Raw genomic sequence first — 25,856 nt, forward strand, 5'->3', positions numbered from 1 at the left:
TTTAATTTCCTAACTTCAAGCAGGAGGTTTCTAACTTCCTTCCTTTCCTTAAAAAAAAAATAAAAAATCCTCTCTTGAAGTTTTAGTATCCCAGAGAGTAGTGCTTCTTCATGTGATCCTCTCCTCCAATGATGCTGAAATTATTTATGTGGTAACTGTTGCTCAATGGTTCAGTTACAATTACTTCTTCAAGTGTGTGACAGGACTAAGTCAAGTATGGGTTAGAATATAGAGAATTTTTTTTTACACTCTCTTTCACAGCAGAATATTCACGTGGGTAATATGAGGTTATTATTCTAATAGCTTTTATTGCCTCCCTGTTCTTTTTCAATTTTAACTTCACAATTATTGTTCTGATCCAGAGGTCAGGACTATGCCCCTGATATTGTGTTTGTATTTTATGATCACAGATTTGTATCCACTGCTGAGTCTACCTCAGAGTCCTCTCTACCAAGACATTTTCGTTCAATAGAATTCATGGAATTCTTTATGTATGGGGCTACTCCCCCCATCTTTGCAGCCTAACCTGTCCTCCCTATGAAGTTTATAGCTAGAAATTATGGTATGCCACTGATTATTCTCACCCCACCATGTTTCAAACATGCCAGGGTTTTTTTCTCGCAGTGAGACAGTCCAGATCACCCATTTTTCTCTTAAGCTTTTTTGCATTGGTTTATAGGCACTTCTACTTTTATAACTGTAAGATGACTTGGATGAAAGCTGCAGGCTGACCAGCTGAAAAGCCTACAAAGCCTCTTCAACTAGATCACTATGGCATTTCCTGAGACATAGGACCTACTTCTCATTTACCACCCTGGCAGTGCAAAGGGTCTTAAAATGGAAGTAAGTTATATTTACAGCCACTTTAAGCCCCCTTTATGCTGCCACAGTGATGTAAAGGGCCTTGGAGAATCAGGGCTCATGGACCTGAAAAGAGGAATTTTATTCTGCATTTTAAAATCTAACAAGAGTGTTGTCGCTGCTCTTTTTGATCCATTTTAGAAGTGCCTTCCTCAGATCCCACCACTTGCCACTGTGCATCTCCACCAAGCACCAATTTACCTTATCATACGAAATCTCTATTTCCTCCAAATTGCTCTGAATACTAACCAACATTAAGCCATCTGTACAGGTTAACTTAATGGAGTGGGTAGAAATGAACAGCGTAATGGGCTGTCCACCTGTTCAAATCAAGGAAAAAGGAGCGCTTTCTTTAATGGTTCCCTCTTCTTTCAGGCTGGAAAGTGTGGTTCTAGCAATTTCTGTACTGGGGCACCCTGAAAACTCTGACAAGAACTTACAGCTCCTGAAGCTAACAAAGGGGCTCATCCAAAGCCCCCACAAGTGAGCGAGTCTTCCCATTGAGTCCAGAGGAGTAGGCCCAAATAGGAGCCAATAACTGAACCCAGGATCATCCTGTTCAGGGACCTACAATGGTCTTCACTTGTTTAACATTGTTTTTCTTTAATTGTAATTTTTGCAAACTTAAAATACCCGATCCAGCTGTTTTTCTTCCTAGGTGCCTGAGGTGCTGAGGCTACCATTACACTGTGTCTGTGGCATATCTTAATAAGATTTCAGCCCTGACTTCTCCGTCACCCATGAGACTTTCTTGGGCTTTCCTCCTTGTCTCTACCATAATTCCCCAGCCACTTCTACTAAGGGTCTGATCCAAAGCCCATTGAAGTCAATGGGACTCTCTCCATTGACTTCACTGAACTGGAGCAGGCTCTAATTCCCCACCTGTACCTTTTAGGCAAGAAGCCCAGGTCTCAACCGGCTGTCTGAGGCTCCAGAGCAACATGTCTGTGCTGTGCTAACCTGGTTCTACTGGTCTGAGCCCTTTGATAGTCATTTAAAAACCATTTGTTATTTTGGTAAAGACATTTTTACCTGAAGTCATTCCAGTGCAATAAATAATACTCAGCCCTTTCCCTCCAAGGATCTCGAATCTTCTAACAAACATCAATTACTTCAGCCTCCCACCATCCCTGGGAGACTCATGAGTGTTAGGTCTGTTTTACAGCTAGGGAAGCTCAGGCCTGAAAGGTGGTCATGGTGATTAAGGTTATACAAGTCAGCGTTGGAGTCAGGATTCAAATCCAGATCTCCTGACTTCCCCATCCCTCACTGCATCAATTAGACCATGTGTTTTCCTGGTCTTTGAATAGAGAAATGGCATATTTTAAATAGTCCAAGTGGCGAGTTCTCTAAATTACTCCCTCTGCAGAGAGGCATGAGTATCAAAGACCTCAGAGACAGTCATAACACTGGAGACAAATTAACAGGCTGAGAGCCCTAGACAAGACAATGCACTTTTGGAATTGGGCTGCTTCCTCAAACGCTCAGGAGGTTGAACTTAGTGTATTATATATTGTGAATGCGCGCACGCACACACAAGCAATATTACATTTACTTTCTGCTCTTTATCGCTTCTTTATGTAGCACAAAAATGGACTCAGTGTTTGGTGGTTTTGCTGCTGCTGTTCATTAGATATATTAGGTTCAGATTTTGTTGGGAGATCTGAATAATAAGGTCACATGAGGCTGTACCCTGAAATGCTACCCCCCTTTTTATATTTCTATGAGTATCAGAGTTCTTTCTGATGGCAGGATGTGGAGAAGAAGACCTGCAGCTAAGGTCATTCCCACTTGTGACATCACTATTCAGGTCCATCAAAGATTTTAATAAGGTCTTCCTTTTTTCTTTCTTTCTTTTTAAAGGGAGGCGGGGAGGCCCTAATATTTAATATGAAAAGTACCCCAGCCCCACAGGCAGAGATATCCATCAACTGGAACAGCTCAGCGCCACCCATCCCCATCTACCCAGGTGGGCCAGACTGCATAGAGCTTTTGGGGCCAGATCCTCAGCTGGTGTAAATCAACATAGCTCCATCTAGTCCCTGATAATTTTTTTAGATCAGTCTATGATAGTCTCTGTATCTCTCATAGCTTTTTTTAATGAACTCATTTTGAAAGAAAGCTGTTTTTATGGCAGCCTGACTTTCCCTCCAGTTACACATGAGTAAGAACATATTGCTTTTCTCTTTTGGGTTCGTCTCTCTAAATACGCGTGTGGGCGTGCACACACGCAGAGGACTTGATAAAGGCTTCTGACCAGGAAATCAGTTACCTGTTTTCACAAAGTGGCTCTCTGTGACTGAGAACCTTTGTAGTCAGCTCTTCCATCTGTTTGCCTAAATGGTCTTAAGGGAGACTAAAAGCAGTGAACCTGGAATAACAACATTTGACTTCTACTAGGCCCTCTGAGAGTTCAGTTATTACTTAATGGATTGAATTGGCGACATATCCTATACCAGATAACAGCCAAGGGTTGTATTAAATTAACCTTCACAAATGGGTATTTATTGGTGTGCTCTTTAGAGAAGGTTAGTTATTGGGCTACATGCACTAGCTGTAATTAATATGGCTCTTCATGCTTCTACATGCTGATACGTATTTGCACTGTCTGGGTGAAAAAATTCTCAGATTAAAGCCTTGATGGTGGTTCTAGCCATTTAGCGATTAAGTGTCACTGTGTTCACTACATTGAGCATAAATCCTGTCTTGTAAACAGCAGGGAGACTAATGAGCTTTGCCCACATTCTGGTATCGTTACAAGGGGTTCCAGCAGAGTAAAAGGGGAGCCGTTTGGAGAGAGGAAGAGAAACAGTGATTTGAAAGCAAATGGAAAAATTCTCAGGATTAGATAAATGAACGTGTGTGTAGGCAAGGCATTGTATTTACAAGACTTATAACCCACTCTGGTCACTTAGGGAAATCTCTTGGTTGTGGGGTCTTAGTCCATATTGTAAAAACTGTTTGTTTGGTAAAAGGTAAGGCTTATGTTTTTAATTTACACACCTAAAATTATTAGTCTGCTTCTATTTAGAGGTAAATAAAACAGCTCATTTTTCATGCAGGCCATAATGAATAGCTCACAATTATAAAAAGACTAGTGTTAAACACCATTAAATATTGGCATGATTTTGTTATACCCCTAAGTGTTTTATTTGCTCAGCACTGTAATCAACTCCTGCAAGAACTCTTCACATCCAATTTTCGTCTTAGCACCACAGTGTACCTTGGGGTGTAAATCTGTCAGATATCCAAACACAGTGGGATACTTTTGACAGCTTAATCCCAGCCTTCCCCAATCAGCCTTATGGATAATAGAAAGTAAGTCGAATGGACTGTTCCAATTTTCTATTTGTGGACTCAATAGCTAATTGACTGAAACAACTGAAGGAGAAATCAAAATTGAACTCTGAGGCAAGGGACTCTAACTGAAGTTTTATTTCCTTCGAGAGAGACCATGTTTAAAATAAACAAATCAAAATTCCCCGAGCTCCTTTGTTGGAAAGAAAAGCCCCTGTTCATCTGTGCCTCTGAGCAAGATTCCATTGTTTTTTTGAAGAAGAGGAGAGATGATGTGCTCTATATCTTTTTGAAGCGCAATTGATGAAAGAGTTTCCAAATTAGTCTTTTGGGAATTACTTCACACCTGCATCTACCAAACACAACAACTTTTTGTAAAGGCTTTCACCAAGGATGTCATGGGTGGTATTCCTTACAGTGTAAGTGGTACATAATGTGACGTAACTTAATGCTGATGATGCCAAGCTGTTCTCTTTCTGAAGCCCATTAATGACATCCCATTTTCAGGAAGACTAATATTCCTGCATAGTATCCTAGAAATAAGTGACAGTTTAACCAGTATAATAATGAATGGTACCAGACCCAGAGCTGAGCCCCAGGAATAAGGGCCTCCAGATCTTTGAGAAAGTTCAGATTTTGATCTAGACTTTGTGGTTTGGAGTCTTCAGCTATAACCAGTCTGGGAAGTCAAATAATCACCTGCATGTATCTTATTAGATGTATTAGTGAATATCATGATTACTAGATATATCAGTGAATGCACTTTGGGTAGAACAGGGTTAATGTAAACTTTAAAATGTATAGATGTTCCACAGAAATCCAATCAGGCTGATAAATATTCAGCTTGATCTTATATATCCCTGAAGTGCTGACAATTAGAACAGTTAATCCAAGGTTGTATTCCTAAATGCTTTTTAGACTGTCTGGTTTTTCACTTTTAGGTAATTTTTGCGCGGCAGGACCTACAATAAAAGGAAGTTTCACTGGTATCATTTAGCAAATACATTCAAAATGCTCTAACAGAAATATTTGCAAACATTAAGTAGGTTAGTGGGGGAAAATTTTCCAGAAGCTATGACTGTTCACTTGGGTCTAATATAGACCTAGCACTTTGCAGGTCAGTGGCTCTGCTATTTGTCTCTGACCTAACAGATCTGGAGTTCTTCACATCAAAACCAAGTCTTGCTGAGCTGAGATCAAACGTGCTAAGGTAAGGATCCTGCCAGTGATTTATCATGCCAGGGAGAGCGATCAGGCCATATGGGGCCACTGCAAATGAAGTTGACATTCCAGCAATTTCTCATATGTGATTATAAAGTGATTTTCTCATATGGAACTTTCAAGTCAAACTGAACTCTTCCATGACATTTTTCTGAGGGCAGAGTTGTCTGTAATGTTCAAGATCTTAGTAGGAGTAAATACTTACCTAGACCAGCTAAAATGTGGCCTAATTTGTAAGCAACACCCTGCACTTTGGTAATGAACATGTGAAATAGCAAATAGTTAATTACAAACAATTCTGAAGACTAATGTTGCTGTCTTCATTTAAATATTAGAATCATTCTCCCATGCAAAAATGAACACATCATTCTGTTCTATATTATTATTTAACTACCAAATCAGTGCTGAGATGCACAATAACAAGCACAGCACACAAGTATCTGCATGATTCAGGGAAAACATGCTGTTCAATTTTAGATTCATTTCTAAAAAAATCCCTTATCTGAATAGTCCCTACGCCCACTGCCTAAAATGACAGTCTTTGTGTAAGGATACTGGTGAGGGGAAGGGTTTCCAGAATGGGTTTCTTAATTGCCACAACTTCATTAAAGTTCAGTGATAGCTCAATAATTGATTTTTCAAAACAAATACCTCCTCCCTCCCACCAATGCCCCAAAATGAATTTTTAGAAATCTCTCATCATTTAATTTGTAGGTCTCAGTAAACTCAATCAACCAGATGGACCTTGTGACCTAAACATATTTTTTCCCCTCACATGTAACCAAATTTGCAGTTACTTGTTCATGAGTGGCTTTTCTTTTCTCTAAATGGCAGATCCAGTGCATAATAAATGCTTCAGGAATCCCAGTTTCCAACAAAACCCTTGTAGGGCAGATTAAGACAGTGGAGAGTTTCACCAGAAATTAAAGAGAGAACCCCACTACTGAAAGCGTGACTGAAAATTTAGTTAGGATTACATGAAATATTAGCTGGATTAGAGCAAGTGTAATTGTTCCTGTATTGTGCTACTATCAGCAGATAAATTCTTCATTAAATGAAAAGGTGCAAATTACTTTGAGAAAAGCAATTACTTACAGCACTGCATGTAAAATTGTGTTTATAGGTTGTAATAATATAGCCAAAATGAATAAGATGTTTCTGATCTGTTACAAGGACAGTGTAAAAAACAATGCACTTTGATATATTTTCCTGCCGTACAGTAATTTTCTGGAAGAACCATAAGCAAAATTAATCCCTTTAGTATGACTGAATTAAAATAATGGCTGCTTCATCAGCATGTACCACTGTGAGAAACTCGAACAGAAAAGGGTATAATCACTGTTTGGCAGACTAGGTTTTATGCAGGAAATACTTGTGAAGGAAACAAGTTAAGTAAGCATGCTACTACTGCACGTTGTTAAGACATACTTAATCTCCTCAACTAATTACCCAAACCTCCTAATTCAAAATCATATAAACAAAAACATTGAGATAAGCTGGATGTTTTTTCAAATAGGTGTCCCCTATGGCTTAGAAAATAAACATGACAGGTCTCCCCTGGTCTGATGTGTTGCCATTTGCAAAAGACCAGACTCAACTCTAAGAAAGACAGAAGACTAATTAAGCCAGGGAGATAGGCAGATCAAACATTTGGTGCGAGGATTTTGTTTCATAGGGAGAAGAAAAATCATGTTAAATTCCACATGCACAACCGATTGACAGGAGGTTGTCAAACCCCATCAGTGTCTCCTGCTACTACTCAGGATTTGAATTTCCCGCCGAACTTCTCCTCAAGCCACAGCCGCTTCTGACTGTACCATTTTAACTCAATTGACATTACAATGGAGTAACTCCTGATTTACACTGGTATAGGTAAGAGCAGGATCTGGCCCTGAAACCCTGTTCTCAATATATTGATGTACTTTACTATTTTAAAACTTTGATCCTGATCCAGACCCCAATGCAGTGAATGGAAAGACCGTCATTGACTTCAATGGATTTTGGATCAAGCCCTTGTTGTTTGAGGATTATATCCAGAAAAGCTATAGGCCCCAATCTGAGCTATCCAGACACACTGCACTTGAGATAGGCCTCAAAGTGGTGGTAAAGGTCACTCTACTCCATTTCAATCCATCCCAATCCATGGAACTGCTGGGGGCAGTTCAGCTGTCAGCATAAGTTAGCAGAGCCATTGTGGCCATTGCGGCACCAAAGATCATGAGTCTGGCCACACGCTTCCTGCCCCTAATATGCCCCCTACACCAGAGGGACCCCCAGCTGGTCACCTAGACCAACTTAAAGCTTTATTTGTGTCACCATTATGGTGCAAAGCACCTTATTGGGCTAGGGATTGGGATCAGAGATGGAATGACTTGATCATGAATTTACTAACCTGCAGAGCTTGATGCAAGACGCATCTTGTCTGACTCTGGAAGGCTTTCCCTGGGCCCAGTCCTTGTCCTTGCTCATGGTCTCATTGGGAGAAATCTTGACTCTACTGAAGTCAAGGCAAGTTTTGCCTTCATTGACTTGAGTGGGGCCAGAACTTCACCCACTGACTTTATCTTGGATTTATTGGCTGAATAAAGGCTGCAATATGGGGCTTCTTTTGATGGTTTGGATCACTATATAGAGAGAAGTTGTTTGTCCCATCAGTTGTGTATAGTTTAATGTCTCGCTTATAATTAAAATAAAATCTCTGAGACTTGAACCAGATTAAGATGGAATCATTCTTACATGATGGGGGCGGGGGGAACTGTCTTTGTCAGTAGGAAACTAAATTCTGACCTAAAGGACAATGTTAAAACAAAAATAATGGGCCAAATCCTTTCCCAGTCTAACGAAGCTAATGGAAGGTACCCTGGGATTAAATTATCCCAGTATATTTCATAAAGATCTTATCTGTTGTGCACAACACTTTAGATTATTCAGAAGAGAAATTTTAAAATTAGTTTACTTTTTACCTCAAGTGTGTTGCATTTCAGCCAGTAGTGACAATGAAACTGGGCTGATCAGTGTCACTTTCACTGTGTCGGTTTCTTGGCAATTCGCCCCTCTGAGTCTTATACTTTAGTCCCTAGCTGTAAATGTTTTAAATTTCCCAATCGATACATTTTAGATTTTAGATATTTTGTATCTTGTGTTTTTTAATAAAACCTAAATTTGAGTTAACAAATGAAAACCCCATTCTATGGCAGTGTTTCCTTAAAGGCTATGACAACTTGTTCCTGGCTCTACATCCAAATTAGAGCTGGGAAAAATCCCACCTGGTAAAAAAAGATCACTCTTCTTCCTTTAGAAATCTCTTCTTATTTGGTATGGCAGGCAGAGGTGAATAAAAGTCAACAGACAGGCAGCCAAAGAAGGAAAATCAACATGTGTGTGGGGCTCCCAGTCTCTCTGGCTGGTTTCAGTCTCCAACAAAGCAACGGAACCTCCCAATACAAACATCTCCCTACTGGCTGCTTGCGTAGCTACCTTTTCATCACCTACAGGCCTGCTCCTGCTCCCTTTGAAGTCAGTTGGAGTTTTTCTATTTACCTCAGTGCAAATGGGATTGGTCCCCTCATGGTGGAACAGCAGTTCATTGGCAGTCTTGACTTGCTTGCCAGAGTTTAAATCTCATTCATAGTTCATTGTCACTCTTATTAAAATGATTACAAACAGTCCCTATTTGAAAGACACCTTATTATGAAAACAAATGCTGGACAACTTCAGTGGGAGCCACACTGTTTCCTCAGCATAGCTTTAGTGAACAACAGAATTGCCACTGGCAGTTTATACCATTAATCCGTAAATCCTGCCTCTAGCCATGATTCTCCTACCCATCTATGGATACAGTTTGAAAAGTGGTCCCATCACTGACACAGCCCAAACATTGGACCACGTCATGCCGCTGGCTTTAGAAACAGAACTCCACATTGCTTAAAAGTGCACAGCCCACATAATTTGTTTAGTGGCAAGCACTGTGTACTCTGTTCATTCACTGCACTATCCCTTATTTTATTTATATTTAGTTTGCTGACCAATCACCAAGTTCTCCACCAACATGCCAAGATTGCATTTTGCAAACTTTATAAAATATGGATTTTCCCAGATTCTGTAGCCACCTGTTGATTCCCAGGCAATCACAGAAATGCTCCGTGACACACACTGTCTAGAATGCTGGAGGCTTGTTGTGTCAAGGCAGCCATAAAAGTGAAGGAAAACAAAGTCTGAGAAAATAAACAAGCTGCGCCTCTGATTGGCAATCCCGTCTAGTTCATTCCCTTCCCAATGACTAACTGTTAGGACTCCTGAAATGTGTCCAAAGGAGAGGAAATTAAGTTGCTGAGATGGGAAAGGATATGAAATTTCCTGACCAGACTGAGGTACAGGTGCCCAGTATCTGTGATGTTAGGAAACATTTACCAAGGGAATGATTCTGGATTTTTTGCATGCCTCTAAAATTGTCCCTCCCCCACATCCCCCAAAAAGTCCTATTATGTATTTCTTAATTCCTCCAGCTATGAGAAGATGCTGGGGGCCAAACAGCTGTGATTCCTTCATAAAGTACTTTGGCATCTGATGCCCCCTCCCCCTCTCTTGTAGCCTTGGCGTTGAAGGCTCTCCAAGGAAAAAAGCCACATATGAAAAAGGGATCACTTTGATAGAACGAAACTATAACCAGCTACTAAATCAATTGAGTTAGGAAATTCCCATTCATTCCTGCATTCATCCAGAACCATATCTCCTGTGGGAAGCCATTATTATTTGGATGTTAAAATCCTCTTCCTGTACCAAAAAAACATTTTTGGATCAGCAAAAGTACAAAAACATTGTTTATTAAATCCATGGGAAAATAATTCTATCTCAAAGGAGCTGAAAGCTAGGCCACTGTCTGTCCACTGGCGGAGGTTCTTACTTGTGCACCTGGGGATCTTATAGAAAAAAGTCTGATGACATCATCACTAAGCAATATCAAATTAGGAATGTAAATCATCATTTCACTAGCACATCATCTGAGAATATTTTAAAAAAAGGAAATGAAAAGTTACTTTGTTGCCACCTGTGTTGATTGCTCTGCTGAATTAAAACAACTCCAATGCTATTGTTCCTGCATATTTTTAGAGAAGATAGTAAACATGAGAAGTAATGAACATGCAGGAATCCCTGGTGGATTTAAAAATCAGTTCCGCTTCCCAAAGCCAGAGTTAGCCCCAGGGTAAACATCAGAAGAAATTTGTAATTCAACAAAAACAAATTTCTTCCATTAAGAGCAGCACAGAAGATATTAGCTCTGTGGCATATTTGTGAGTGTGTGGGTGTGGGGGCTGTCACTTAATAGGAGGTTGTAAACATAACTTTGCTAACAGATCATATTCTAGAAATAAATTACAGCTATGTTTTGAGGTGAACATTGTTACTAATAATTACCAAGCCTCAACTGGGACAGACCACTAGTTAACTGGGCTATTATAATGGGTTCTTCATGAAGCTTAGACTGCTTTGCATTAGGCTAAAACAGCTACCACTACCCTGATCTTTCAGAAATGATGAACATCTATAAATCCTACTGATGCTGGTGCTCAGCAGCTTTAAAACTCAGGCCATATATACCATAATGCATGATCCAAAATAAAAAACAGGCCTGAGATTATATGTCTGCAGTATCTCTGGGTGACACTGAGAAGTCCATTGCTTGTTTTCTATAATATTCAGGGTGTTACCGCAGGTTTCATTTTTCTAGGTATTCCATCGTGTTTGGAACAGTCATGTGTCCTAATCAATGAGCCAATGCTTTCTTTGGTTACAATGCCCAGTGAAGTCAAGGGGCTTTGTACATGATTAACCAAGGGCAGACTTTGGCCCTTCTAATGAAGTGATTCCCCAGGCAAAAAATGGAGCAACCATTAGGCATTCAAAGTTCTGGATTAGAAACTATCGGTGCGTGCATGTGTGCATGACAGAGAGGGAGTGAGAATATTAACCATGAAACCCTGGCCCAGTGAGAGAAATATGGGAACCCACGCTCTCCCATTTCATTTTACTAAAATGTTATAGATGTTTTCGGGGGGGGGGGGGGCCTGAGCTTGGGGCTCCAGTACAATCCCTCCATTTTTTCCTCCGCTCTCTTCATCCCTGATGACAGCAGGAATGTCCCTATTCTTTTGGGAAAGTGTCATGGGCCTGTCACAGGAGCTGGGCAAGTGGTCCCTCTTGTTGATGCCCCATGTGAATAGATGGCACTTTGAACAGTGAAGAACAATCTCCCCAACCTGTTACATTATGGCATCAGCACTGATGCTTTGCTAGTGAGCAAAAGGCTGGCATGATTTCCTCACTTAGACAATTTATAGCATTGTAGGCCAATCAAAATCAGCTTTGCTCACCTAAGAGGAGTGTGATATTTGTTGCCTAGATAGTTTATGATTGGGCAGTTCATTGTACTGGATAGATTTGTGGGCTATTTGACAAGGAACACAAATAAAACGGGAGAGTTTCTGTTCTCTCTTCCTGGTCTGACATGGCTGAAGTACTCACTTAAATGAGGGTAGGTGGCAAACTTAATGCTCACTGCATTGCTTCCAAAACCTCTCCACTGCTTTCCCTCCTCGTTTGGCACAGTTTCATTGACAGCACCCAGTGGACTAGATTACTAAACTACTCACAGTGCCACATAGCTAATACATGACATACTGTACGCTTATTTTTTTCCCTATTGCAAACCACAAAAGTGAACACTAGGATTCAACAAAAACAAATTACTTCAGCAACTCCTGGAAAACTCAAGTGGTTAATCAGTTACCTTTTATTTAAATATATATGCTTAATGCTGAATTAAGTTGTAAAAACCAAGGGCTGATTTATGGCCTCACTCAGCCTTAATTAACATTGATTTCAGGGGAATAGTAAATGTGAATAGCCTTCACAATTGGGGTTGAACAATGAGCTCGCTGGGTGTTGTCCAATTTGTAGCATGATTTACATGGAAGCAAGCCCTTCTTTTCCTAGGGTTATCCCTTTTTTCATCTGGTGTTTAGGATGGGTTATATATAATCCATAGATAGGAACATTTGCTGTCAAATATTTTCCCTGATTTAGAGCGAGCCACTACAATGGTCACTATAAATAAGAAAGAAAAAAAAACCCAATTTGAGGCTTTGCAGGGATTCCTTGTTCTTGCAATGTGTCATCACTTGTCCATTCCATGGCATTTTTACGAAGTGGCCATAATGAAAGTCAGATTAAATGTACAGGATATATACATTTAATCAACAGCCATTGGAGTTAGTAGTGCTGGAAGAGTTATAAAAGCTCCAGTGAATGCAAATTTATTGCAAAAGAATCTGAATCTTGGTGGTATGAATGTCTGCTGAATGGTACTACCTGACACAGAACACCTAAAACTTTCAAAAGTGAGTTATTTAAGTGTAACATTTTGCTTGTAAAGCAGCCAGCTGCTGGATTTCAAGACTTGAAACTGTTCCAAAACATTGGACAAGGTACTTTATATGTGCACTAGAGTAAATACTCTGATTTTACTGCCAATTTAAATGTGCTCAGTTTACAGTAATGAGCTTGTATAGGCATTACCTTGTTTATAGAAAGTGGAACAGGAAGAAACTAACATTAACCATTAACAGTAGCAATTTCTTTTGCCTTATAGCTCAGCATTATGCCAAATAGATCTTTCCCATGTCCTATCTAAAAATCTTTGCTGGTGCTGCTTTTTAAACACTATGGGGATAAACGAGATAGTGAATAAAAATATTACATCATATAGGTCCAGTTAGTTTTGTGACTTCCGTGTTGCTACATCCAGTCCCTTCTTTAAAATGCATTTTAACAATATGTACAATACATGTCCTATATACTGGTGAACTTGATGATAGCAGCTGGTCCCAGCAGAACATATTCTGGCATTTTTTAAGCTCTTTACAAAACCAGAACAATTTCATCCGGGAAGAAAACCAAACTGCTGTTTCCGCACCCTGTTCTCCTTTTCAACTTCTCCATCTAAACTTCTTTTATTCAGTCCAAATGTTTTGTTCTTTCAAGACAGAGAAAAATTAGGAAAGAAGCTTTGTGTCTCTGTGACTCTGCAATCTTGGACAAACATCCTTGCCACCTTTCTGGCCATCTATCCAGAGGTTCTGAAAGTGCCTTGCCTCTCTACCCTGCTGCTGAAACTGCTTACAGAGGTCCTATTGGGGTGGGGTCTCCTTCGCTCATAGGGCTGGCCTTCCACTAGCCCACATGTCTGGGAAAAGGAAAAGGGGCAGGGCGGGTCTTGGTTAGGGGAGGTGTCCCCAGATGGGCTCAATGGTGGGTGCAGGGAAGGGACCAGTTGGGGCTCAATCACTTTCTGCTATGGGCCACTGTGAATACAGAACACATGTACATAATCGCTACAATATTTTCACATCAAGTCATTCAGAATTAGTTATCTTCCAGTGGCCCAGTCCATAAAAACCCAGAAAGCTGAGATCCAGCAAATCCATGTACGTGCAGATTCATCTTGCTCTTGCAATTGCCCATTGGTGTGCACGATTAACGTGTGTGTGTGTGTGTGTGTCTCTCTCTCTCTCTCCAGGTCTAAGTCTCACCCTTGACTTTAAAAAAAAACCAGACCCACAACACTGTCCTTCACGTTTCTCTCTCAGTTTATAGGTCTTTATTTATTTCTGAATGACAATGCCTCCTCTGTAGGTTCCTGAGTGAGTTTTCTAAACTAGCAATAATTTATAATTGTCCAGTTTATTTTTCTAAGATTATCCTTTTGTCTTTCCTTTCTCTTTAAGAATTTCCTTGTATCTGGTTTTTCCTCATCTCTTTACTATCTTTCTCACTCCCTCACTTCCCAGCACACAGACTGCAGCCTTATATGATCTTTCTCACTGGTCAATGATTCAATGTTACAAAGACCTCTAAGGCTGGTGCTTTTCTCAAGGTCCAAGTAAGTTATAACATTGTCTAGTTAACCCTAGAGGCAGGCAAGTGTTACTGGCCTTGCATTAGAGACAGGGAAATTGAGACAGAAGGCAAAGTGACGTGCCCAAGGCCACAGTGGAAGACATTGTGAAAGCCATTACTGGAATGGAGGAGATCCTGGCTCCAAGCCATGTATGCAGACTTTTAGATCCTGGTCTCTCTAGTAGAAGTCAGCTCAGCAATAGTTCTACTTTATATGTTGTTTGCACAGTGAAAAATAGAATTATGGATTAATTTGTTATCACATGAGTTTCACCAAAATTCAAACCCCCATGGAATTGTGTGATACATAACATCATCAAACACACAATCAACTGAGGAGCATTGTGCCAGCCAGAATGACCACAATGGATGGTGTCACACAAGGAATCATGTATGGAAGTGCCCAGATCTGGCTCAGTCCTGCAAAGCCACAAATCTCTGGGGTGTCCTTGCAGGCAGTGCCAGGCAGGGTCAGAGTACACAAAACTTTGCACATTGTTGAAGAGTTTGAGAGCATAGTTTACTGGGGTGTTTTCCTGGTAACATGGCCAAAAAGCATGTAACATGTCTTTGGAATATAATGAGCCATTGAAGGAAGTTCAGATCTCTGCAAGATTATGACATTTTGCAAAAAGTCAAACCCCTTTATTCTCAGAATTTGATGATGACATTGCATATTGAATGCCTCTAGATGCTCCATGTTTGCCTGTAAGTGGGTCCAGGTTTCTGACCCACATAGCAATATAGGTAGTACGCAGGTTTGAGAGATCCTAAATTTTGTCTCAGGGCAAAGTTGTTTTTGCAGCCATAAGTTAGACATGGACTTCATGAAGGAGACAGTGAGCCCTAATTGTTGAAGAAAGTCCAGTCTGGTGTGACTGTTTGACTCCGCTGGCAGTCTAGGTAGATAAATTAGTCAACACTCAACCCCACCTGCACCAAGGGTTCTGTTGGCCCAGATCTGAAGTTCTGGACCTTGGCCTTCTGCCGTGAGATGCCTCCACAGTGCAGGCAGTGTCTTGGAGACTGGGGGTTGAAATTCTCTGACTTCTTCACAAGTACGACAGCATCGCTGGCATAGTCTTGGTCAGTGAACACTTTCTGATGAATCTTGATTCCAACAAGTAGAGCGACAAGTGCTAATATCCACTTGATAGTCTGACAGACTAGTGCCAGGGTGAGAATGCATCCCTGTCATGCAGCTGAGGTTGAGCAGAAACTGTGAAAGGTGGGAACAAAGGCGCACTCTTACACCGGTACTGATGTGAAGATCATGCACCAGATTTAGCAAAACATCTGGAACACCAATTCTTTTCAGTGTGAGCCAAAATGCTGATCTGCCATCTGAATCAAAAACCACGTTGATATTGATAAATGCTACATGAAGCAGAAATGCAGCTCAGACAGAAGGTAAAGTCATCATCCATTTTGGACCACCCAACGGTGAAATCTGATTGCGTGGACAATAATGTCTGTTAAGGAGCAGCTGCATCCTGCCAAGCTGAATGCGAGTGAAGATATTTCCAGGGACTTATGATAATGAGATTGGCCTGCAGTTGCTATATTCAGTGTGAGATCCTTTGCCCTTGTTCATGGACACTATGATGCCATCTTTCCATTCTGCTGATGCTCACACTTAAGAACAGCTGATGCAGGGCAATGCTCACTGGTTCCAAGGCATCTTTGAGTAGCTAGGGTGGAATGCCACCGGGTCCAGCAGCATGTCCATTCTGTAACTTTTGGATGACCTTTCATACTTTCTTAGATGATGAAGGATCAGTGTGCATCTCTGGCTCTGCAGCTTTGTGATGTGCCAGGTCACATAGCTCTGGATCGTCATCAGCATGTGTGTGGTTCAGCACATTTTTATAATGTGTTTTCCATTTGTCCAGGACCTCATCCGTTGATGAGCAGGGAGAGCTGTCTGGTTTTGTGATGGGGATGTTAGAAGGCTGTTTATGGCTGCCAGCCAGGCACATGATGGCTCTGTGCCAAGGCTGCACTGTATCACCAGCGAGCAGCAAAAATCCAGTCAACTCCGCCATATGACATACTGCTAGTTGTTGGAGATTTCAGTGCCGTGACTGGCTGTGATCAAACTCGGTATGAAACTGTGACAGCTTTGGTTAAGGTTCCCCAAATCATGACACCACCACCCAGCTTTGGATGTATGCTGCAAAGGGCTTGTCTCGTATGGGTTCCTGGTTTAGGCACCTTATCAGCCATCACAGTACCTGGATTTCAAACAATGGATATGCCATGAAGGAAACTGACCACATCCTCATCAGAAATTGATTCATAGTGAGATCTTATGAGGCCTTTGCTGGTGCAGAAGCACCAGCAAACTCAGACCAAGACTAGCTGTCCCTCAGGTCTCACTGCATTTTCCAGCTCCTCACAAGCCGCATGAGAACCAACAGTCAATGTCAGTGTCTGTCCGAGGATCCTGTTGAAGCCCTGAAATAGACACAGGCAGTTGAGGATCATATTTGTAAACTTCATATTCTCTAGGACAGGGGGTTCTCAAACTAAGGGGTCAGGACCCTCAGGGGGTCATGAGATTATTACATGGGGGGGTCACAAGCTGTCAACCTCCACCCCAAATCCCACTTTGCCTCCAGCATTTATAATAGTGTTAAATATATAAAAAAGTATTTTTAATTTATAAGAGGGTTTGCTATGTGAAAGGGGTTACCAGTACAAAAGTTTGAGAACCACTGCTCTAGGACAAAGGGGTTATCGTCTAAAGTGGTATACACAGGACCAGCTCTAGGTTTTTTGCCACCCCAAGCAAAAACATTTTTGGCTGCTCCCCACCCCAGCCCTGGGCTCTCAATGTCCCACCCCCACCAGTGCCCTCCTCCACCCACACCCCCTGCCGCCCCACCCTGGGCTCCCCCCCACCAGTGCTGACTCCACCTGGTCCCCCCTCTCCTCCAGCCAGTCTGGCGCTGGCAGGGTTGGGGTAAGCAGTGGGGCTCCCATGCCGCAACTCAGCCCAGGGTCCCTCCAGCCAGGGCTCCCACCTCCAGGACCGGCTGGGACCCAGGAGGGCAGAGCCGGGGAACCGGGGGACTGCCCCAGCAGGGGGCTGAGGAGCCGGGCCAGGCTACCCCAAAGGGAGTGGAACCCCAGAGAGCGGGACACAGGCCCTGCACGGCAGCGCCCTGCCCTCTTTGGCCCCACTGCTGCTGCTGCTTCTGGCCGCCCTGCCACAGTACCTGGGTGGCTCGGGCCGCTTCATCCATCCCCAGCTGCAGCACTGGGGGGGCGACTGCCCTGCAGCACCTGCAGGTGGCTCCGTGTGCCCCACCGGATGGCCCCCAGCCTGAGTGTCCCCCGCTCGGAGCCTGCCTGGCCCACCCACAAGGTGTGGGTGCTGCTCTCCCGCAGCATGAACTGCAGTGGCCCCAAGGCACCCCCCATGCATGACACGCTGCTGCTGCCAGGGCTGGCTCTAGACTTTTGCTACTGGAAGCACACAAAAAAAGAGATGGCTGGAATGCCGCCCCTGAAAATGTGCCACCCCAAGAACATGGTTGGTTTGCTGGTGCCTAGAGCCAGGCCTGGGTATACATAATGCTATGTCACATGCCATAGCTGGAACAATTGGTTTCAGATGGTCATGCAAGAAACCTGGACTTTCTGAAGAGGACTTTGATATATCAGTGAAAAAAGCAGAAGCATATAAGCTGGGAAATGTTTGAGAACAGAAACGTCAGAAAGGCATTTTCCAGGCCATGGCAAAATGTGACCATGAGATCTAAATCAACTCCCTGGCCAATGAAGCAGAGGAACTGGAAGTCGCAAAGTATAACTGTCTGCCTCCTGCCTCCAGAGCCATCCCATGATAAATAAGGCGATGGGTTTGTCACACCAGATTTTTCTCTAAATTTTCTTTTAGCTGTTTGTGCGGCTCCATCATCCAGGCACATCAGTTGTCAGGGAAGTCAGGCCCTTGGCCATCTCTCTTAACCATGTTCTGTGAGTGAATGTCCATGAGGGCAGGGGACTGGACTCGATGACCTCTTGAGGTCCCTTCCAGTCCTAGAGTCTATGAGTCTATGAGTCTATGTATTTTTCCAGTGAAAATGGGCTAGGTTTCATGAAGAATTTCATGGAGGGATGTGGATTTTCTTAGTGAAAATGGGCTGTTTTCAAGTGAAGAAGGGTTCACACTGAAAACTCATGTAAACTTATGGCTTCCACCCAATGTCAGTGCCCAAGTTGCCATTGAATTTTTGTATTTTGAGTGGTGGGAACAGCAGTAACAGAGACAGCCACATTACAGTCTACCAGCAGCAAACTATTATGACCCACATATTTTGAACTCTGCATATTTCTACATTAAAACAAATGTTCAGATATTCTCTGAGTAACATAGATCGTTCCTGGTGTTATGAATGAAAGGGCCAATCCTGAGTGCCTTACTCATGGTTAGCGTGTACAAGGTGCATACAACACTGAGTAAACTGCGATATGTGCTCACGCCATACCTGGGGTGCAGAAATCCTATCTTCAGCTGTGCAACATACTCCTATCTGCCTGCCTTTCCCGCTCCGTGGGCTAGCTCTCCTCATCCCCTTTTGGGTGGACTGGGCCTCAGAGCCAGAGGAATGAAGCAATTCTGATTGGCTCTTTATATGGGATGAGAAGCTCCTTGTGCCATTGTGTAACGGCCACCCACATTGTTGTCATCCAGCATACCAGAAAAATCACTTGTCATTAAAAAATCTTAATATAAGCCATAAACAGTAGAGTAGTGATATCTACAATTTAGGGTATGTCTACAGTATCCGCCAGATTGGTGGGCAATGATCAATCCAGCGGGAATAGATTTATCGTGTCTAGTCTAGATGTGATAAATCAACCCCCGAGCCCTCTCCCGTCGACTCCTGTACTCCAGTGCCAAGAGAGGCTCAAACAGAGTTGATGGGGGAGTAGCAACGATTGACTCACCACAGTGAAGACACCACGGTAAGTCGATCTAAGTATGTCGACTTCAGCTACGTTATTCACGTAGCTTAAGTTGCATAACTTAGATCAATCTTCCCCCACCCCTCCCAGTGTAGACCAGGGCTTAGAGATGGCTCTGTACAGCATATGCCTCATCGGTCATGGTATCAAAGGCCTCCTGGTGAAGTGGATGGACGTTTAACACTTTGCAGGCTTGGTCCCTGTGTGCAGTGAGCTTCCTCAACTCCCATTGACTCAAAGGGTCACTCAGCTTCTTGCAAGATTAAAGGTCCCATAAGGGGCTTTCTGTGCTTTAACCAGAAAAAGGGGCCTACCCTATAAACACAATTTAAACTACCTTGCAGGAAACGGGCTATGAAGTTTAATCCTGTCTCTCCAGTCTAAGGGTGAACTCCTGTGTCCACTGAAGTCAATGGCAAAACTTCTATTGACTTCACTGAGGCCAGGACTTTCCCCTAGAGTGACTTATTGAAAGAGGGCATTTCAAATTTTCTAATAAAAATTTGTATTGTTTTCTCCAAAGTCATGCAGTTGAAATTTGGACCTCCTACTATGTAGTTACCAACACAAAGTCCCGCAGTAACAAACCTTTGCCAAAATAGCCACTGATTGGCAGAATTAGAATCTACATTTGATTTGCCCATGACAATTAAGATGATATCATCACTAACAGGACTTAACAGTAATTTCCATTGTTCTGTGCAGATATTTAATTCTGTTTTACGACTTTTCAGTTTAGTCATAATCAACTCACTGTCTCTTGGAGAATTGTGGTGTTTGCGATGACTTAATATTGACTGGGTTATTTCAGTGACAAAACATTTACTTGCTGAGATACTTGCCTTAGTCCTGATAGTTTCAAGGTTTTGCTACCATAAATTGATGATATGTGATTGTTTTTGTACTGTGGGTGACTCAAATTTCAATTTCAACCATGCCACTTAGGCCCAGATCCTCCCAGGTATTTAAACTCCTAACTTCCCATTAAATCAGTGGAAGGTAGGAGCCGACATACCTTTGGAGGATCTAGGCCTTAGGGCCCCTTACTTCAGTGACAGCAGGATCAGGCCCTTCATATTAACTTTAGAACATTGTAAAGCAGAAATGAGTTCAGCAGTTTGGTGCCAGAGTCTGCAGACCTTTATTGATTACTTTACTGTGACTTCAGTGAGGTTCTCATATGAATAAAATGCTACTTGCTAAATGACTGGTACCTACAGAATGATTCAAAGCTTTAAAGTGCCTTTTCTTCTTCCTCCCATTTTTAGATTTTCATAAATAATGAGTGGCAAAATTCTGAGAGTGGGAACATATTCCCAGTGTATAATCCATCGACAGGAGAGCAGATCTGTGAGATCCAGGAAGCTGACAAGGTAAAGTATCCCTGTGATATGGTTACAAGTGTACACTAGACCAAAACCTATACCTCTTACTAGTCCACTCCAGAATCCCCACTGATGATAGACCAATCTTTTATTAACCCCTGCCCCCATAGTATGATTATGGTATATTGTCTGTTCGGAAACTTCAGATACCAACTAATACTCTGTCAGTATTTACCTCAGGGCTTTATTGTTCCTTCCTTCTCAACAGGTTGATACGGACAAAGCAGTGAGGGCAGCTCGCCTTGCTTTCTCTCTAGGCTCAGTGTGGAGGAGAATGGATGCATCGGAAAGAGGCCGTCTCTTGGATAAACTCGCGGACTTGGTTGAAAGAGACAGGGCAATTCTAGCTGTAAGTGGTGTAGGGGGAAATCAAAAGTTGTTTTGTGTCTGAACTTTATATTCTGGGAGCAAATAAGTTCATAGATGTGAGTGACATTGGTGTCAGATTGGTAGTATGTCTGAACAGGTTTTCTATTGACTTAAATGGGCTTTGGATCAGGCTGTGTGTGTGTGTGTAATGCTGACAGACCCCAGTCATCAGCGGACAGGATCGAACCTGGGACCTCTGGAGTTTAGTGCATGAGCCTCTACTGCATGAGCTAAAAAGTAACTTTGGCTGTTAGCTCAGCCTATAGAGCAAACTAATTTAACTCTCTCTCTTTAAGTGGTCTCAGTGCCACTAGATGGGACAGAACACCACATCCAGGAAGTGTGTGGATTACATGTGTATTTGTAACTTTGTGTTATGTTCTAAAATAAAAAAATGGAAAAATGCATAAATCCAATTGTGTGGTAATAATTAATAAAAGGAGAGGTGAAATGCTATGCAGTAGTGAACCAGTAATGCAGTTTAGAAATTATGCTATTTAGCATATACATTAAGCTTATAAATTGCAGCATTGTTAATGTCATTTTCTGCATGTCAAGTGCTTTGGAACTTAGCTGGTGAACATCTTAATTCCAGCTTTATCAACACTTAAATCATGTTACCACCAATGTATGCTGTAAAATCGCCATGGGGAAAAGGAAGTGGACAACAAACCAAGCTTACTGTGCCTGTCATTTGATTTGTATGTCTAGAGCCAAATTCTTTGCTGATTTGCATCACAGGCAATGCTGCTGACTTCAGTTTGGGATGTAAGTCAGTGCAGAATTAGGCCCCTACTCTTCTGTATACAAATTACATTTATGGTCTGTACCTTGTCATGTGTTCCACCTGCTATCTTATCTCCACTGTACCCATTCATAACAATTTCTGTTAGATAATGCTAACAGTTGAAAGTTAGTTAAGCTACTCAACATCTAAGGAAATTTTATTGGATTCTTTTCACTAAACAATCTTAGGGACCCTTAAGAGGATGCCTAATAAGATACTGTTATCAATGGGAAAATTGAATTAAAATAAGGCCCTTAGCTTGTTAAATTATGATCTTCCCTAGGGGAGAGCTTGTTTATTTGATGGTAATAAATAAGCTGGCTGTACACTATAGATATCCCAGGCCTCAACAGGGGTCTTGGCAACCAGTTACAGAAAATTTTATATTCACATCAATTATATAAAGAGGAATACATCAAGTCTTCTCTCTACGAAGTGAGATAGTTAATGCAGAGTTACAAAGAGCCCCTTCTCAGCTGTTATCATGAACATAGCAGATCCTACTTTGACAGGCATTTTTATCTTGGATCCTGATTAAAGAAATGTTGTGTTTATGTATTTGAACTAAACAAGTGACTATTAAGTGTACACACATACACACACCCACACACACACTCTCACACTCTTAAAATCATAGGGATTTTAGGGGCTTTGAAAATTACTAGAATTTTTCAAGAAAAATTCTGTATGTTTCAGATCAGTTGAAATATTCAACAAAAGTTTTACCATGCAACTCTTGAGAAGTCTTTGTTCCTACTAATATTGCCACACACACCCCACAACCCCCCCCCCCAAACAGTAGCAGTAAAAAGGGGTCTTAACAGCTATTGTGAAGTTCCTGATGTTGGGGGAAGCCTGGTTTGATCCTCATTACTACTTGTCTGTCAGTAGTGTCATTACGTGAGCGGTTGGAGTATTGCAGTCTGCATAGCCTGATGTGCTACTTTGCTCTTGTCCTCCAGACCATGGAATCGCTGAATAGTGGCAAACCCTTTCTGCAGGCTTTCTATGTAGATCTTCAGGGAGTCATCAAAACGCTGAGGTATTATGCAGGTTGGGCGGACAAGATTCATGGAATGACCATTCCTGTGGGTAAGTAGAATTCACAGAAGCAGCAAATTCTATCTGCAATATGATTCTTTTTCGAAATTTTATTTAAATATCTACACAAACACGTGGGCAAAATGGAGCACCCTTGAGACCTGTTAGATTATGGAATAATCTCTTGTAGAAGGTGGAGGAAGCCCTACAACTGGATTACTTAAAATCAGATTGGAAAATGCACTAGATAATATGCTGTTGAGTACAGTATTAAACTGGCAGTAGGATGGACTGGATAACTAGATCACTTACTGTGATTAAAGTCAATGGAAAGCTTCACATGAACATCCAAAGGAATGTTTGGACCCCTATGTATGTGTACCATGAAATAAACTACAGATAGCTTTTGATAGCTATATTTAAATATAAATATAACTGTCAAGATGGATATTACGAACCCTGATGCATTTGAAAATATAGGCATAATTTGGGCAAATTCTGTGCATAAGCCTTCATGTAGCTCTCCTACTGAAGCTACGCCTTACTTTTCACCCCTATTGCCCCTGCTTCTCCAAACTTGTAGCCTTAGTTGTGCTCATTTATGTGGTTTAAATAGTTAATGCACCAGGATGTGACTATCCAACTCATTTTACTTGTTATTCAAACTGGATCCAAATTAATAGATACTTTGTGAGAGTTTGAAATTTCATTAGAGTGAAACGTCCATAAATACAAGATACTTTTTTTTTATGGTATCTGCTTCCTTCTGAGGTGCAGTGGGATCAGTAGTTAATAATGTGTGTGGGAGAAAAGCTGGGGTATAAGTGGTGGGGAGACGTTATTCTGCTCTTCTATTTTAGTAAAGAGGTAAGAAAATGTAGCTGAGTTTTCTTAGCTTTCATTTTTAGCTGACAACCCACTCCCTTTCCACTTTCTTTTGAAAGCATACTAATCTATGGTCTACAATGAGATTGCTTACAATGGGCTATGGCCCATCCATGACTGCGATTAGCAAATATCTCCAGTGGCTGGAGATGGGACATTAGATGGGGAGGGCTCTGAGTTACTACAGAGAATACTTTCCCAGGTAGCTGGCTGGTGGGTCTCACTCACATGCTCAGAGTCTAACTGATCACCATATTTGGAGTAGGGAAGGAATTTTCTCCAAAATCAGATTAGCGGGGACCCTAGGAGCTTTCACCTTCTTCTGCAGCATGGGGCATGAGTCACTTGCTGGTTTGAACTAGAGTAAATGATGGAACCTTTATAACCTGAAATCTTTAAATCACAATTTGAGGACATCAGTAACTCAGCCAGAAGCTATGGGTCTGTGACAGAAGTAGGTGGGTTAGGTTCTGTGGCTTGCAATGTGTAGGTCAGACTAGATGATCCATGACAGTCCCTTGTGGCCTTAAAGTCTATGAGTCAGTGTATTTTCACTAAAGAAATGTCACTGTAATATTGGGTAAAAACTCTTCAGTAAGAATTAAAGAAAATATTGCCACCAAATTCTGTGTGTCCTGCTTTCACTTAAAATTGACACAAGAAATAGTGCAGAGCACACCATAGATTCATATATTCAGCAAATTTCCTGCTCCCTAATCCCTTCTTCCCTTGTCAGTGAATGCCTACTCCTCACTTATGAGCCCAGCAGGAATACAGAACTTAAGTCGTTGAGTAAGAGGCATTCCCAACTAGGGAGAACAAATACTCTGTTTATTCCAGTCTTTAAAAATACAAACAACCAAAGCACTGCAGGAAAGCAGCTGTAAAACTGAGTTTGTTAGTGAAGTGGTCTGAGTTCCCGAGGCCACATTTTCAATAAGCCTCCCTAAATACAAACCACAATGGCCTGCACAATTACTGGTATCCATATCCTTGTGCAAATGAGGGATTTTCCAGACACAAATGGGTGAAATCTCAATTTCTGAGGGTGCAATTTGGCCTTTTTAAGCTAGCAAGGATTTTCTCCCTGAATCTGATTCACCCCTGTGTTACTCTGGTAAACTCATGGCTGTCAGTAGAGTTACATCAGTGTAAAGTTAGTTATGCTAGCCTAAAGCTGGAGTTATCCAGGGATGACTGTTTTCATAGTTACAGTCAACTTGTCAAAGGAAATCAGACATGACAATAAAACCCCAAATGATTACATTTCTTCCCCCACCCTTGTCTATTAAATGTGATAATGAATTAGACACCCTACAGTCCTCTGATGTTTATTTTTGACAAGGTTTTTCTTCTTTAAAACAACTACAGACCAGGGAGAGACAGGGAGGAAGGCACTGGATATAGGGGTGGCTAAGAAGGAAGAGTGTTCGTTAGAGTCACATTTGTTCTGGTCTCAGTGTTAGGGCTCCACCCTGCCCTTTGCTCCCTATTACAAAAACCTATTGATGTCAAGGACAGCAGAATCAGGCCCTGACTAGAAACTGTTAGATTAATAAAGCTATTTCAGACCAAAGTGTAGCTGTAGCTACAGTATATGCCATATCACAGGTTATAGAACCAATTCTGCTCTGGTTACATCCAGGCTGTCACACAATGTGTTTCCAAGGCTGAATCTGTCATCTCTGTTTCCCATTTTTATATGTGCCACTATAAGAGCCATATGGTTACATATTAGACCTGCCATATTACCATATATGTGAAAACTAAATACCCAGGACATGGTTTTACTCCTGTGAGAGATCTGGTAAATTACCCTTATGGAAGGTGTTCCAATACCAAAGCAGAGATCCCTGAATATAATTATGATTTTCTAATTGGGAAATTTAAAAAAATAAAAATCTTTGGGCCAGATCCTCAGCTGCTGTGAACTGATGGCTCTGTTAACATCAGTGAGCTAGGCCAATTTACACCAGCTGAGGATATATTTTTTAAAAAATAACATGCTCTTTCTTTAAACCTGTTTTAATACAATTTGAAAAAGAGACAAATTCAGTTTGTTTTTCTGCATTTATCTT

At 41.6% G+C, this 25,856-nt stretch overlaps 1 protein-coding gene across 3 annotated transcripts in view; it reads left to right on the forward strand.

Annotated features, from left to right (window-relative positions):
* Window positions 1–25,856, forward strand: part of ALDH1A2 (aldehyde dehydrogenase 1 family member A2) — a 75,195-nt gene that overhangs the window by 12,473 nt on the left and 36,866 nt on the right. For all 3 annotated transcript variants that reach the window (XM_050967983.1, XM_050967982.1, XM_050967981.1), the window contains exons 2-4: window positions 20,580–20,684; window positions 20,905–21,045; window positions 22,815–22,944. In XM_050967983.1, the coding sequence (XP_050823940.1) occupies window positions 20,971–21,045; window positions 22,815–22,944 (205 nt within the window). In that variant the 5' untranslated portion in view covers window positions 20,580–20,684; window positions 20,905–20,970. The remainder of the gene's footprint in view (window positions 1–20,579; window positions 20,685–20,904; window positions 21,046–22,814; window positions 22,945–25,856) is intronic.

This window comes from Gopherus flavomarginatus, chromosome 9 (genome assembly GCF_025201925.1).
Source record: "Gopherus flavomarginatus isolate rGopFla2 chromosome 9, rGopFla2.mat.asm, whole genome shotgun sequence".
Classification (NCBI taxonomy): Eukaryota; Metazoa; Chordata; order Testudines; family Testudinidae; genus Gopherus; species Gopherus flavomarginatus.